Source organism: Hevea brasiliensis, chromosome 7 (assembly GCF_030052815.1).
Source record: "Hevea brasiliensis isolate MT/VB/25A 57/8 chromosome 7, ASM3005281v1, whole genome shotgun sequence".
Classification (NCBI taxonomy): domain Eukaryota; kingdom Viridiplantae; phylum Streptophyta; class Magnoliopsida; order Malpighiales; family Euphorbiaceae; genus Hevea; species Hevea brasiliensis.
Window position 1 is genome coordinate 17,495,638 of NC_079499.1, and position 14,266 is coordinate 17,509,903.

A 14,266-nucleotide genomic window follows, 5' to 3' on the forward strand; every position below is an offset into this window, starting at 1 on the left:
TAGATCTCTGCAAGGGGTAAGTTGTCACCTATATCCCTTCTTAAGAATTTATCCCGATTATTACCCAGGTGGCGACTCATTTCATCTGCCTTTGTGGCATTAATATCCTAACATCGTGATAGTGTTATGGGAAGATGATGCTAAACCAGGCTCAAGGGTCCCACACCTATAGCCTATATTGGTACGCATGTATCTTCTTTATTATAATATCATTTTGACCTACATCCTCTTTTAACTTGCATGATGTAGAGAAACTTCAATTAAGAAACCCTAATTTGAGAGGTTAGTTGTAACATGTGTGAAGTTTTCCATGGTATTAATAAAGGAAGTAGAAGTTAGGGATAAACTATAACAATGACTATAATATGGATAGTAGGCATAAATTCGTAGACGAAATTTCTTATGATATGGAGAATTTTCATGCTTGGGTTTTTAAGTAAAATGGAGGGTATTTTAGGAAAAAAAAAAAAAAAGAAAAAAGGGGCCATAAATAATAGGGCATTGGGGTTTCTTCACTCAAGAAAAAAAAAACAATTAGAGTAACATTCAAAATTCCTTCCTTTCTCTAAACAAATTACTTCTTCATCGGCCTTTTAATAATAACCCCTCCTTATGACAAGCTCCACTCACTATTTTTCCCTCTTCAAGACTAATTGATGTGTCACAATTGAAGGAAGAGAGAGAATAGCCATTGTTATTTTCTATCTTGGTACCTCCAACCATTCATCCTAGCCTTTTTTTCACCTCTAATGGCTGCTTCTCACCAAATTAGAATACAACCACTCATTTCTTCTCTTAGTAGCTACACAAATGAACAAAAAAAGAGGGATAGTGATTGTCTCTTAATTATTGCCAGTAATTCCTTCAACTTTGATAAAAGTTTTCAAGCCTTCTCTTACATTTTCCAATTGTTGTTGAGCATTTCCAAAGCCTCCATCACACACAACACTGAATTTAACTTGCTAATGAATAGTAGGCATCTCAATTGCTCTACGGTTCTTTATGTAATGATTATTAAGTTTGAATTTTTTTTTTTTCTTGTTTTGTTACTCCATATTGTGACTTTTTTTTTAATAATTGCTTGAATAGTTCTTTTAGGTCCTTTTTGTTCTTTTGAAAAAAAAAATGATGTGGTTGAGCAATTTTTAGTGTTTGTTTCTTTCTTTGAAGAATAAAGGAATTGAGATGGTATAAATGTGAAAATACAAATATGCTATAACAAAAATTGTGATTTGGATTATACAAGGGAGGATTTGGGGGAAAGCCAAATTTGTAGCTATAAATTTTTAAAGGAATAAGAAAAAAAAAGGGAAATCTTAAAATGAAATATATGGAAAAATAGTGTATATATGTGCGCACGCGCGCGCATGTGTTTTTATAGAAAATGGAATAGGTAATAGTATGTTGTGATTTATTTATGGAAATGAGATTTGATTTTAGCACAACTGAGCAAATGAAATGAATGCACTCTTTTATGTATTGGGGATCGACAATGGGTCATTGTGTCTTTTTTTTTTTAATTGTCTATATTGTCTTTGGAATAATGTTTGGAATGCATTAAACCTTTGAGGCATATATCAGGTGCTTTGCCTTTTTGGGGGATAGCTTTGCACATGCGTATGATCAATTAATTACTCTCATTATATTTGGATGCAAGGATATTTGCTCCCACTTAATGGGATGCAAGAATGTTACTCCCATTGAATGGGATACGAGGATATTTGCTATTAGGTTGCAGAAATCATTAGCACCCAAGATGTGAGGAGATCAACATTATACATGTTTGAATGCATAAGGGATGAGAATGATTAAATATTAAAATGATATTTTTATGAATTATAACAAATGATTTGAATTTTAAATTGTGTTTTACGTGGATGATATTTATTTAATTCTCCAATAAATTTTACTTTTGTATTATGTGGTACTTTGTACCCAGCTGTTATTTGTTTCCACTTGTTAGTTATTTATTCACTCATTGAGTTAATACCTACTTTTTTGGTTTTACATTTTAGATACTTTTTGCTTTACTAGTTCTAGCAAAGTTTCAGTAGGCTATTGTCTTTTCTTCCACTTCTTCGCTTTTAGAATTTAGTGGAGCTCGGGCCAACATATTCTCGCTTATGATTTTGTAATTCTTTTTGGATGTCATATATATAGATGGGTGTAAAATTTAATTACTAGGGCCCTGTTTGGAAATATTAACTATTTTAATAGCTATTAGCTATTTTAGTAACTGTCAACTGTTTTACTAACTTTTAGTTATTAGATATTAGCTGTTAGTAGTTAGTTATTTATATAGCTGTTAAAATAGAAGTTTTTGGTAAAAATAGTTGTTGGATTAGCTGTTAAATATAAAAATAATAATAAAATATTGTGGATCCTAGTCAAAATGCTCCTTCAATCTCTAAAAGTTAGGAGGGTAGCTTTTCATGAACCACTTCCTCAATCTCTAAATACTAGTAGAAATACTATATCACTGAACAGTATAAATAAGAGAAGTAGTATTTTGACTCTGATCGAAACATTAAATGCTACCTTAAAAGCTGTTGCCGAATAGGCCCTAGAGCTTGGATTATAATCCTAATTATCCTTTTGATTCTCATGGAGAGGATAATGTGTAAACAGGTTTTAGATATGCTTGGTTGGCAATGAGCCACATTCTATATATATTCATGTGTTTTCTTCGATTTACCAAGGTATCCCACTATGTTCATTTTAAAGTTGACATAAGACTAATCCCTTCAGAATTTATGGCTACCCCTCCCAACAATACTTTCTTTAATGATCAAACCTGAGTTTTCCCCTTAGGAGCGCAGTGAGCCTTACCATTGCACCAAACATTTATTGGTTATATTCATGTGTTTTTAATAGGTTTACTTTGTTCAATTAGTCAGGTTTTGGGAGAAACTCCATCAGTTTCCCAAGTCGCATCTATCTCTACAGGTTAAGGATAGGTGTCACACATCTAGCATTCTTGTTTCTCCTTGCCATTTCACAGATATTGTTTGATTGTTAAAGTTATTATAAGGCTTTGTTTTCTAAAATTTGCAAGCCCCTTTCATTGTGTTTAAACTATCCAAAATAAAATTTGATTGTATGAATAAAGAAACTTTTATTTAGACTCAGTCTATTATTAATTTAAGATATAAATACATAAGTATAATCCACATATAAAATAAGTTAGACTATATTTATATATAGGCTTCATTTATTTCCTAAAAAATACTTTCTTGGAAAATATTTTTACATCTTCTAAAGTTTAGGACACTTAGGAAAATAGGTTAACGGCAAATATTTAATTAGTAAAAGGGAAAATTAAATTATTTTTAAGGAAAATAACTTTCTCTTTTCAAAATTAAAAGTTGTTTTCATTTTTTAGACTTTGATAATTTTATTACAATGTAAAATATTTATACACACATAAATAAATAAATATTATTAATCTAACATTATAACCAAACAAAGAATAATATTTCTAAAAAAAATAGTTTTTCATGAAAAATTCATAGAATAAATGAAGCCTAAATTCCGTGAATTTTCTTCCGAATGAAGATTAGTGGCAGACAAAGGTGGCAAATGGAACTGCTGATATTTGGGCGAACGGAGAAAGCAATTTACATGCAATCATCGCACCAACTAAATGCACAAAATTGAAATGCGATCCACCATGTAATCACTTTTTTTTTTCCTTTTTTGAAAAGTTTTTAAATTTAGTTGACTATTGACTAAAAACAGAAAAGTAGTGTTTATTTAGACTTATTTACGAGAAATTCAATAAAAAATTACTTTGTTTATATCACCCGCTCGGAATAATTATCATATAAGAATTTAATTCAATTTATTTAATACAATTTCATTCAAATAATTTTAAATTATTATATTTAAAATAATTTTTTATAATATTTTCAATAATAAATTCTATTATTTGAAAAAAAAAGTTTACTTTTTCTTTTTTAATTCTTATAAATAAATAAGTATAATTTAGTTAGAGGTATTTAAAACTTTTTAAATTTTTTTGAAAAATTTTATCATTTTTTCACTTTCACATGATTTCATTTTTTTTAGTCAATTTTTTAAAGTTAAAATAATTAAATTCTAACAATTATATCTTTAAATACAAAAATTAATCAAATAAAAAATAACTAAATTAAATTCTTATATATATATATATATATATATATATATATATATATATATATATATATATATATATTGACTTTGCAAATTTACCCTAGCTATTTATATCTCAATCATTAATTAAATTACAATGTCTTAACAAAATGAAGAAGGCTATCAATAATAGGGGATTTGAATTAGGGCCTATGTGATAAAAATGCACATGCATTTATATTTGATAAGATTTAGCTAAGACTTTGCCATATAGATGAAAATGCTGAGGTGAAATTTGTTGAAAATATGCAGAAATAATATCAGAAGTTTGACTTTTTTTATTATTATTCTTTGGGAATGAATAATAAATTATAATAGCCTCCATTACAATCAATCACTTTCATAGATTCATGATTTTTCTTCTTTTGTTACTAAGTCAACACTATGAAACATCAGTAATTATCAAAACTCAGGTTATGGCATATTTTACACTATGTTCAAAGACAGTGCTATATAAATGGCTACTGGTTGCTATAAACACATAGTAAGGGACTCATCTTCAATCTTTACATGATTATAAAAAATTATTCTTAAAATTTTATATGATTAAAAATTAAGAAATTATTTATACATTCCTAACTATATTGGGCAGATCCAAAAAGAAAATCTATTATAATTTAATTTTAATTTATTCTTCCAGTATAAAGTCATAATTAATAAAAATATAATTTTTAATAAAATTAAGATATGAACATCAACTTAATTATTTAATTAAAAAAATGTAGCATCAGATTAAGAATATGAATAGGTGTAAAATGCTTATTCAATCCAACTGAACATATAATTAATTTTTTCCCCTCATTTTGTTTCTTAGGAACTAGTGGTTCATGTGTAGCTAGATGACATGGGTAAATTGCCAACTATAACTTTAATTTTCTGACCAAAGGTGCAGAAAATGGCATGTAAAAGCAGACTGATCTTGCATGCTTTTGATATAAATCAATCTAATCAAATTATGAAAGCTTCCTAAAACAAAAGTTTATGAAGGGGATTAGACTTTTTTTGGTAGGGAGATTGGGGGAGGAGGATTCAAACTTGAGTGATATGCATTTAACTATTGAACCAAATCAGGTTAGCAAGGATTGAATATATTTGCAGTGCACTTAGTTTGGCAAGCTCTCATTTTTATCAAATATACATAGTTATTAAATCTGGTCTGAACTAGTTAGTTGAACTAGTTAATTGGTAAATCGATCTTCAAATTGGTCTGGATTTTATAATTGAATCAGACAAGAAAATTATCCAGCATAACTCACCAGTTGAACCAGTGAATTGGTGTGACCTAATTGATTTGGCTAATTCAATTATTCAATAGATATTTTTTTAGAGTGTTGGTACAGAGAATTGAACTCAAAACTTCACAAAAAGTTTTTAAAATCAAAATCAATTGAGTTAACTTGATAGTTATAGTTATGTGTTTTTCTTTATATATATATATATATATATATATATATATATATATATATATATAATATTTATGAAATATTAAAAAGAGAATTATAAATTTTTTAAAAGTTTTATATATTATATTGCTTAAATACTTCTATATAAAATTTAAAAATGCTATTAAAATTTATTAAATATAACTTAATAAATGTTAAAGTTTTATTTTAACTAATTAAAATTTAATTGATCATATTTATTTATTTATATTGGTAAATGTTATATTTAATTAATTTATAATTAATTTATATATATTTAATTAATTTTAATAATTTATTGATTAAATCGCTGACTTATTCACTGATACCTTTATCGAGTCAATATCCGATTGGATTTAATAACACTGCAACCATATTACTTATCCTACATTCAAAAACTATCACATCAAATAACATAAACCTGTTCGATTATTTATTAGTATCTGAATGTGGATTAACAATAATCAATTGTTAGGCTCATTGATAGATTAAATAATGATATCAAATAATAAGTTTAATAATTGAAAATATCTAAATGGATTGGGTCATGTGATTGAGCAAGCCTATAATGGGTTAGGCTATCCATAAGCCCACTAAGGAAGAGGCCCCAACTCTTAGTCCTATATATATATATATATATATATATATATATTCTGATAACCCCATTTAATATCGGATAGAATTTGAATACTGTGGATATTGGGAGTTATGAACCTACTCTTTCACTTCCGTTCTTAATTGTTTACAAAAAATCATGGATACAAACGTATTTTCAGGTACACATATTCTCTAATCATGTAATCTATAATGATTTAATTATGTTCAATGCAATGGTCGCCAAACTATATATATATATATATATACAATATATATATACATATTGAATTTCAAAATTCACATGGTTAAATGTTAGTTTTCGAAATAGCACATAATATATTCGTATAGTGATTTATGATTGAATATGATTGAATTTCGTAACCCATATGAAACATGCATACTGTCATATGTAATTAATTTAATAAAAAGTCAAGAGCATAAAATATTTACAATTCTGTTTGGTTATGTGTTTATTAATTATGATAGTATTATGTGTTTATTAATAGTTACTATGTTCATAACATGGTGTCCATGAAAATTCTGATTATGGTAAACAATTTTGTGATTATGAGCTCACCTATCGTGGGACTAGTCATAAAATTGTTCTGTTAATTTGGTTAAAATTTATTCCATGGATTTCAGGAGTTATTTTGATTATATTAATAGTGGATATGCCCATCGGTATAACACTATTGATACAATATGTTATTGTTGATTGTAATGCTATTTTTTGATTGTCTTTAATATTTTTTAATACACTATCGGTATAAAAGTGTTAAAGATGTTGATTTACATATATATATATATATTGATGAGTTCAATGAGTTTTCTTGATTTTATTGTAATCCGGGACCCTTAGGCGGGATTATAATAAATAATAGTTTTGTACATAATTGCTTTCTTAGCTAGATCTGAAAGGAAACTTTAGTTTTGTGATTATGTTATATACATAATTCACGTTTCCTCTGTTGTTCCATTCTAGCTACTGTTTCTATACAATTATCTGCCGTGAAAACTCTGAATGGCTCCAATTTTGATGATTGGAAAAAGTCTCTAAGCATGTACCTAGCAATAGCCCAACTGGATTTAGCCTTAAGGGTTGATGCACCTACTGAACTTACTAATGAATTCATTGTTGCTGAAAAGACTTATCATGAAAAGTGGCAAAATTCTAATAGGGTTTACTTAATGGTGATGAAGTATAATATAGATAAGTCCATAAGACAAGGTATTCCTGATAAGGAAACTGGTAAGGAATTTTTGCAGACTATTGTTGAAAAGTTTAAAAAGTATGACAAGACTCAGAAGAGTCATTATCTTTCTTTGCTAGAGCACACCCAATATGATGGTGCCAATGGTGTACGAGAACACATCATGACACTTACAAGTTATTTAAACAAGCTCAAGTCTTTTGATCTTGATTTGGGAGAAAGTTTTCTGGTATGGCACATTCTTGAATGTCTTCCACCCTAATTCAAAATTTTCAAGACTTCTTACAACTCCTAACAAGGGGAGTGGACAGTTGATCAGTTGATAGCCATTGTGTACCAAGAAGAGGAATCTATGAGGAAAGGGAATACTCCTTCTGTTAATCATGTTTTTAAAGGGTCTAGTAGCAAGACTAATGAGAAATTTCAAAAGGACAAGAAGCCTAAAGCTAAATTTGAGAACAAGAATGGTGGTAAGCATGATCATAATTTAACAGTTAAGAAGAAGCCCTTCAAAGGCAAGTGCAACTATTGCAAGAAGCTTGGCCATAAGTTAGAGGACTGTTTTAAGCTTAAGAAGAAGCATGAGAAGGAAGGGGTTCAAAAACGTGAGAAAGCCAAGTGAAAAGGAAAAGACTATTTTAGGAGTAAATGGAGTTGCAATAGTAGAACTCATAGGGATTGTTTCTTTGAATTTATCTTCTAGACATGTGTTGGAATTAAATGATACTGTTTATGTTCCTTCTTCAAGGAGAAATTTAATTCCAACACCTATTTTAGATAAGTGTGGTTATGTGTTTCTTCAGGGTAATAAAAAAAATTATTATTTATTTTAAATCTGATATTGTTGGTTCCGCTATTTTATGCAATGGTTTATACATGCTGGATTTAAATTCAGTTCCTTTTCAATCTGTTGATGTTCCTATCAATGTTGTTATTGGGCACAAACGTCAAAGAGTTAAAAAGAACTCTTCAATGTTATGGCATAGAAGTTTGGGTCACATTTCTAGAGAGAAATAGAAAGGTATAAGGCCAGACTAGTAGTAAAAGGTTATAATCAGAGAGAATGTATAGATAATACAGAAACTTTTTCCCCAGTGTCCATTAAAGACGCCTTTCATGTGGTTATAGCTTTAGTTACTCATTATGACTTAGAACTCCACCAGATAGATGTTAAAACAGCTTTCTTAAATGGAAACTTTTATGAAGATGTGTATATGGTTCAACCAAATGGTTTCATAGAAGCTAGTAAAGAACACTTAGTGTGCAAGTTGAAAAGATCCATTTACAGGTTGAAACAGGCTTCTAGACAATGGTATCTAAAGTTTGATCAAGTTTTGGCTTCTCTTGGTTTTGAGGAGAATGCTTCAGATCAATGCATCTTTCAGAAGATGAGTGGGAGCCATTTCATTATTCTAGTGTTGTATGTTGATGACATTCTTCTTGTCAGTAATAGCATCAATCTCTTAAACGAGACAAAATACATGCTTTCTAGTCATTTTGACACGAAAGATCTTAGTAAGGCTACATATGTTCTGGGTATTCAGATTCACAGTGATAAGTCTTGAGGCCTATTGGGTTTATCTCAAAGAACTTATATTGATAGAGTTCTTAAGAGATTTAATATGCACACTTGCTCATCTTCTATTGCACCTATTCTTTCAAGTGAGAAACTCTCTAAAGCTCAGTGTCCTCAGGATGACAAAGAAAGGACTGAAATGGAAAAGATTCCAAATAGTTCTGCAGTTGGGAGCTTGATGTATGCTCAAGTATGCACTCGTCCTGATATAACATTTGCTATTAGTGCCCTTAGTAGATACTTGAGTAATCCTGGATGGAGCCACTGGAAAGCTGCAAAGAAAGTTATGAGATATTTGAAGGGTACTAAGAATTATATGTTGACTTACAAAAGATTTGACAATCTGGAAGTCATTGGGTACTCTGATTCTGACTTTGCAGGCTGTGTAGATGATAGAAAATCTACTTCTGGTTATATCTTCATGATGTTTGGAGAAGCTGTTTCTTGGAAAAGTGTCAAATAAACACTTACCGCTCCCTCCACTATGGAAGCAGAGTATGTTGCTTGTTATAAGGCCACTTTTCAAGCTATTTGGTTAAAGAAATTGATTTCTAGTATGCTTGTTATTGACAGCATCTCAAGGCCCTTGACCATTTATTGCGACAATGCTCCTGCTATTTACTTCTCTTAAAATCACAACAATTCTAGTCGAACTAAACATTTTGATGTCAAATTTCTGTTTGTTCGAGAGAAGATTCGTGAATCACAGACTCAAATTGAACATATTACTACGGATGGAATAATTGCGGATTTGTTAACCAAAGCTTTGCCCATTAGTGTTTTTTCAGAAGCATGTTGCGCATATGGGTGTAGTAAAAACTTTTGAAGATGCTTTGGTTTAGTGGGAGTCTGTTTTATGTTACATTTGGGTTAGCATTTGTATGGGATGCTTAGACCATTGTTTTGGACATATCTTGTCACATATTCCAATTAAATTCAGTTTTTATTTTTTGATATTCTATTGGCACATATATATAATATTGTTTTCTCTATCGGATTCAATGTTATTTTGTTTGCCATTTCATTAACTGGATTTTTATAGGTTAAATTGCTTACTTGTTATTGGATATTGTTTTTATTTTAATAATATGTTCCTTTAGTTTAAAAAATTGATTACTGCTATCTAAATGAGAGATTGTTGGATTATTTATTTGTATCTGGATATAGATTAGCAATAATAAATTGTTAGACTCATTGACAGATTAAATAATGATATCAAATAATAAGTTTAAAAATTGAAAATATCTAAATGGATTGGGTCATGTGATTGGGTAAGCCTGTAATGGGTCAGGCTGTCCATAAGCCCACTAAAAAAGAGGCCACAACTCTCAGTCATATATATATATATATATATATATATTCTGATAACTCCATTTAATATCAGATAGAATTCATATAGAATTTGAATACTGTGGATATTGAGATTTGTGAACCTACCTTTTCACTTCCGTTCTTGATTGTTCACAGAAAATTATAGATACAAACGTATTTCCAAATACACATATTCTCTAATAATGTAATCTATAATGATTTAATTTATTTCTAGCAAAACCATATCAAAATCTGGTTACAAATTTGTTAGGGTGTCTAAAATTATGCTGTAATTATTTTTAAATTTTTATTATTTAAAATTAAAATAATTACTACATAATATTTGATTTATTGGTCCATTCAGTCCTTTCATTTAATTTTTCATTAAACAAAGATTTAAAATCTATGTAAAATTTTAAAAATACCTCTCATTAACAAATAAAGTTTTATGAAAAACTTATTTAAAAATACATTTTTCAAATATTTTTTTATTTTCTTGAGAATAATTTAAAAAATTTGAAGAAAAATTGTTAATAAAGGGTATTTTCTAAAATTTTATATGCATTTTTAATTTTTGGCTATTTTTTAACTGTTAATTAAAAAATTTACTTAAAAACCTGTTAATTTTATATATGTATGTATGTATGTATGATTGACTTCTTCCAAACAAGTGCATAGAACAAAAAATGTCATAAAATGCAGCAACAAAAATGTGATTGTGTAATGACTAATGAGGCATATTATTTAGCGCATATAGCACATATTGTTCTCAAACATCTGCTTGAGAAAAAGCCCATTCTACAAAGGCCAATTTGGGCTGGACAATCCCAAGAGCAAACTTCAAGAATTGGCATTGACCCAATGTATTGAACAAGTTTAGGAAATATAAGTCATCACTCTTGCTTGCTAAACTATAAATATATACTCCTCCCATCTCTTAATGATGATTGAGTTAATTTCTTTGTTTTATAAAAAATAATTTATGTATAAAAAATAATTTTTAAAAAATATTTTATATAAAAATATTTTTATTATTTAATTATAATGTAATATAAATAATAAGTTTTATATCATACACATATAAATATTTTCATATTTTAAGAAGATTATTGAAGTCATTTTTCTCAAAAATTATTTAATTTTTTTATTAGGAAATTATTTTCTATTTATTCATTTTCTAGTGTCTAAACACCAGAAAAATATAAAAAAATATTTTTCATAACCTTAATTTCTTTTTCTATCTATCCTAAATCATAAGTCACTTTTTATTTAAAAATAGTAATTTATTTATTTATTAATATATCCTATTTAATATATACTTAAAAAGTAAAATCTTTTAATTTAAAAAATAGTTTAATAATATGAATTATTTAACTTTAATCATAGAAATATTTTGAAATAATTTAAAATTTATTATTTTAATTATATTAATTATATTTTTTAAAATATATAAAAAATAAAAATAAAAATTTATACTCATTTATTATAAATTTAAAATATAAAATATACAGAAAAATTTACTTATTTTAATAAGGCATGGGTGTAATAATAATATTCTTGGGTTTAATTTCCTTTTAATGGACTCGTTAAGACATTAACTGTGTTTTGGTTGAAAGGAAGTCCTGACAAAGAAAATGGCCACCGATGTTTGTGTGTGCCATAATACCCATTTGAACCCCAAAGGTCAACCGTACCCTTATTTCTGCCATTTTTTTTTTCATTCGTTGCACGTTCTCTCTCTCTCTCTCTCTCTCTCTCTCTCTCTCTCTCTCTCTCTCTCTCATTCCTGGTTTCATGTAGCAACTGCTAATTTAACTTCCTCAACTCCTGTGGACCCACCTAGCAAACCAAGATTCTACGTTATGCCTACCCTTTTCTTCCATTATTTAATCATCATCATCATCATTCATCATCATCGCTCTCTCTCTCTCTGCTATAAATCCCTTCTTCAGAAAGGCATCTAGTTCCTGCCGAAACATCGCTAACCTACAGCTATATTTAGTTGTATAAGTTTTCCTATATCTTGTCCTTGTAGATTTTGATGGACGGCTCTATGAGTAACCATTCATCCATGAATAAAGCAGCAGCTGATCAGGAGGAGAGTAGTGGTTGGACAGCTTATTTTGAAGATTTCTCTAACCACAGAGATCAGGAGGACAGTTTCCGTTCTGGTTTTGGTAGCTCTTCTATGGTTTCTGATGCTGCTTCTTTTCCTGTATGGAAATCGTCACCTCAGCAACATAATTATAACCATGTTCTTGCCTCCTGCTCTTCCATCGCTGGCTCCCCGAATATCCCTAGCAAGTTATCTTTCAAGAAAACAAGAGCCAGAAAATTTTCTCATCATGATGATTCCCTGGAGGACACTGCTAGTTCTCCTGTTAACAGTCCCAAGGTTTGAAAAATTCCTTAAACCCATTTACACACTTTTCTCCTTTCCCCTTCTTATATTCTATCAAATTCCAAGACTGATGATGATGAACTTTTTTTTTCCCCTTTATTTATATCATCAGGTTAGTGATTTCCTACCGACTGATTTGAATCCCAGGAAGTCAAATGATCATTTTAATAGTTCCCTGGTAAATTTCATGTCTTTTGATAATTCTTTTCTCATTGTTCTAGTGTACCAATTTAACTAATAACCCAAATTGGTCAGAAAATATAAAAAAGATTTGATTAATAGATTCTTGTGATGATTTTATTTTATTTTATTGCTTGTTTTCAGGGTAAAGAAGGTGGTTTAGAGCATTATGGGGGAGTAGTGGAGACAGATGATGAACGATGTGAAATGAGTTGCAGTAGTACTGGGAATAAAGACTGCACAGAATTGAAGAAGAGAGGACTGTGTTTGGTTCCTTTGTCCATGTTAGTGAACTATCTTGGTTAATCTCTTATTAATTAGGATTTCTCTCTCTCTCTCTCTATCTCTCTCATCCATTGCAGCAGAAAATTATCAGGCTGAATTTATAAGGGAAAATCCTATATAAATATATGCGTATGTATGATGTGAAATACAACAATCTTAATCTCTTCATCTGTAATCTAAAGCTAGAACAGATCTTTAATCTGCTTTTGTGTATATATTCTCGAAAGAAGAGAATAAGACAACGTTTGGCAAATCATGTGAACAATATCATTTTCCATTGCATGGTAGCTTTAAAAATAAAATAATATATTTCAGAAGAAGGAACACATTATTAACCATACAAAAACCAAGGTCAATAGTTGCCTGAAACTAGCCAAGCTTATGCAATTACTGGGGCACTTTAGGAATAAAATCTCTTTGGCAGACGACATTTGATGCCACTGCTTATGGATAATAATAATAATAATAATAATAATAATAATAATAATAATAATAATAATAATAATAATAGTAATAATAAATCCACTGGCATTAATTGAACTTCAATGGGAATGGTGATGGAAATTCAGATACACATAGTCAGAGTGCTCGTCTCCGTATGTAATTTCTTGCAGGTATGTAGACTGAAGTGAAGTTGATTAGTGCATAGCTAACTAGATTTATGAGAAAAGTTAATCCAGACTTTTACAGACTGAAGGAGTATGAATATATCTTTAATATGTTTTCATATTCGACTTCTTAAAAAAATTATAAGAAAAGTTTAAAATGTAACCTAATTAAATAAAAAAATTAACGAGATTATATTTTAAAAACTTAAAATATTAATTTTTTATTGGTCTAACTAAAATAAAAATTATTAATGGCTTATAGTTTTTTTTTTTCAAAAATTTTTAGATAATAAAAATTAAATTTTAAAAGGACTTAAATTTTGTGTGAAATACATTAAAAGAGGCATAATTTTAAATGTTATGCCTATCGATAGTTCCTCAGTTTAAATATAAGACACCACCTCGTTTCTGACGTTAATCCTCTATATTTAAATGTTGCTTTTGTCCTTGATCCTAAGTATAAAAATATATGTATTTCATCTATTTATTTAGATTTTATTATA

At 28.8% G+C, this 14,266-nt stretch overlaps 2 protein-coding genes across 2 annotated transcripts; both read left to right on the top strand.

Annotated features, from left to right (window-relative positions):
* The first annotated feature begins 9,024 nt into the window (after nucleotides 1-9,024).
* LOC131181340 (secreted RxLR effector protein 161-like) lies at nucleotides 9,025-9,441 on the top strand. Its single transcript, XM_058149379.1, has one exon. The coding sequence runs from the start codon at nucleotides 9,025-9,027 to the stop codon at nucleotides 9,439-9,441; it is 417 nt and encodes a 138-aa protein (XP_058005362.1).
* A 2,637-nt stretch (nucleotides 9,442-12,078) lies between these two features.
* On the top strand, nucleotides 12,079-13,408 carry LOC110667733 (vascular-related unknown protein 1). Its single transcript, XM_021828686.2, has 3 exons — nucleotides 12,079-12,684; nucleotides 12,803-12,868; nucleotides 13,015-13,408. Exons 1-3 carry the CDS (start codon nucleotides 12,331-12,333, stop codon nucleotides 13,174-13,176), a joined length of 582 nt encoding a protein of 193 aa, XP_021684378.2. The 5' UTR covers nucleotides 12,079-12,330; the 3' UTR covers nucleotides 13,177-13,408.
* Nucleotides 13,409-14,266: the final 858 nt, after the last annotated feature.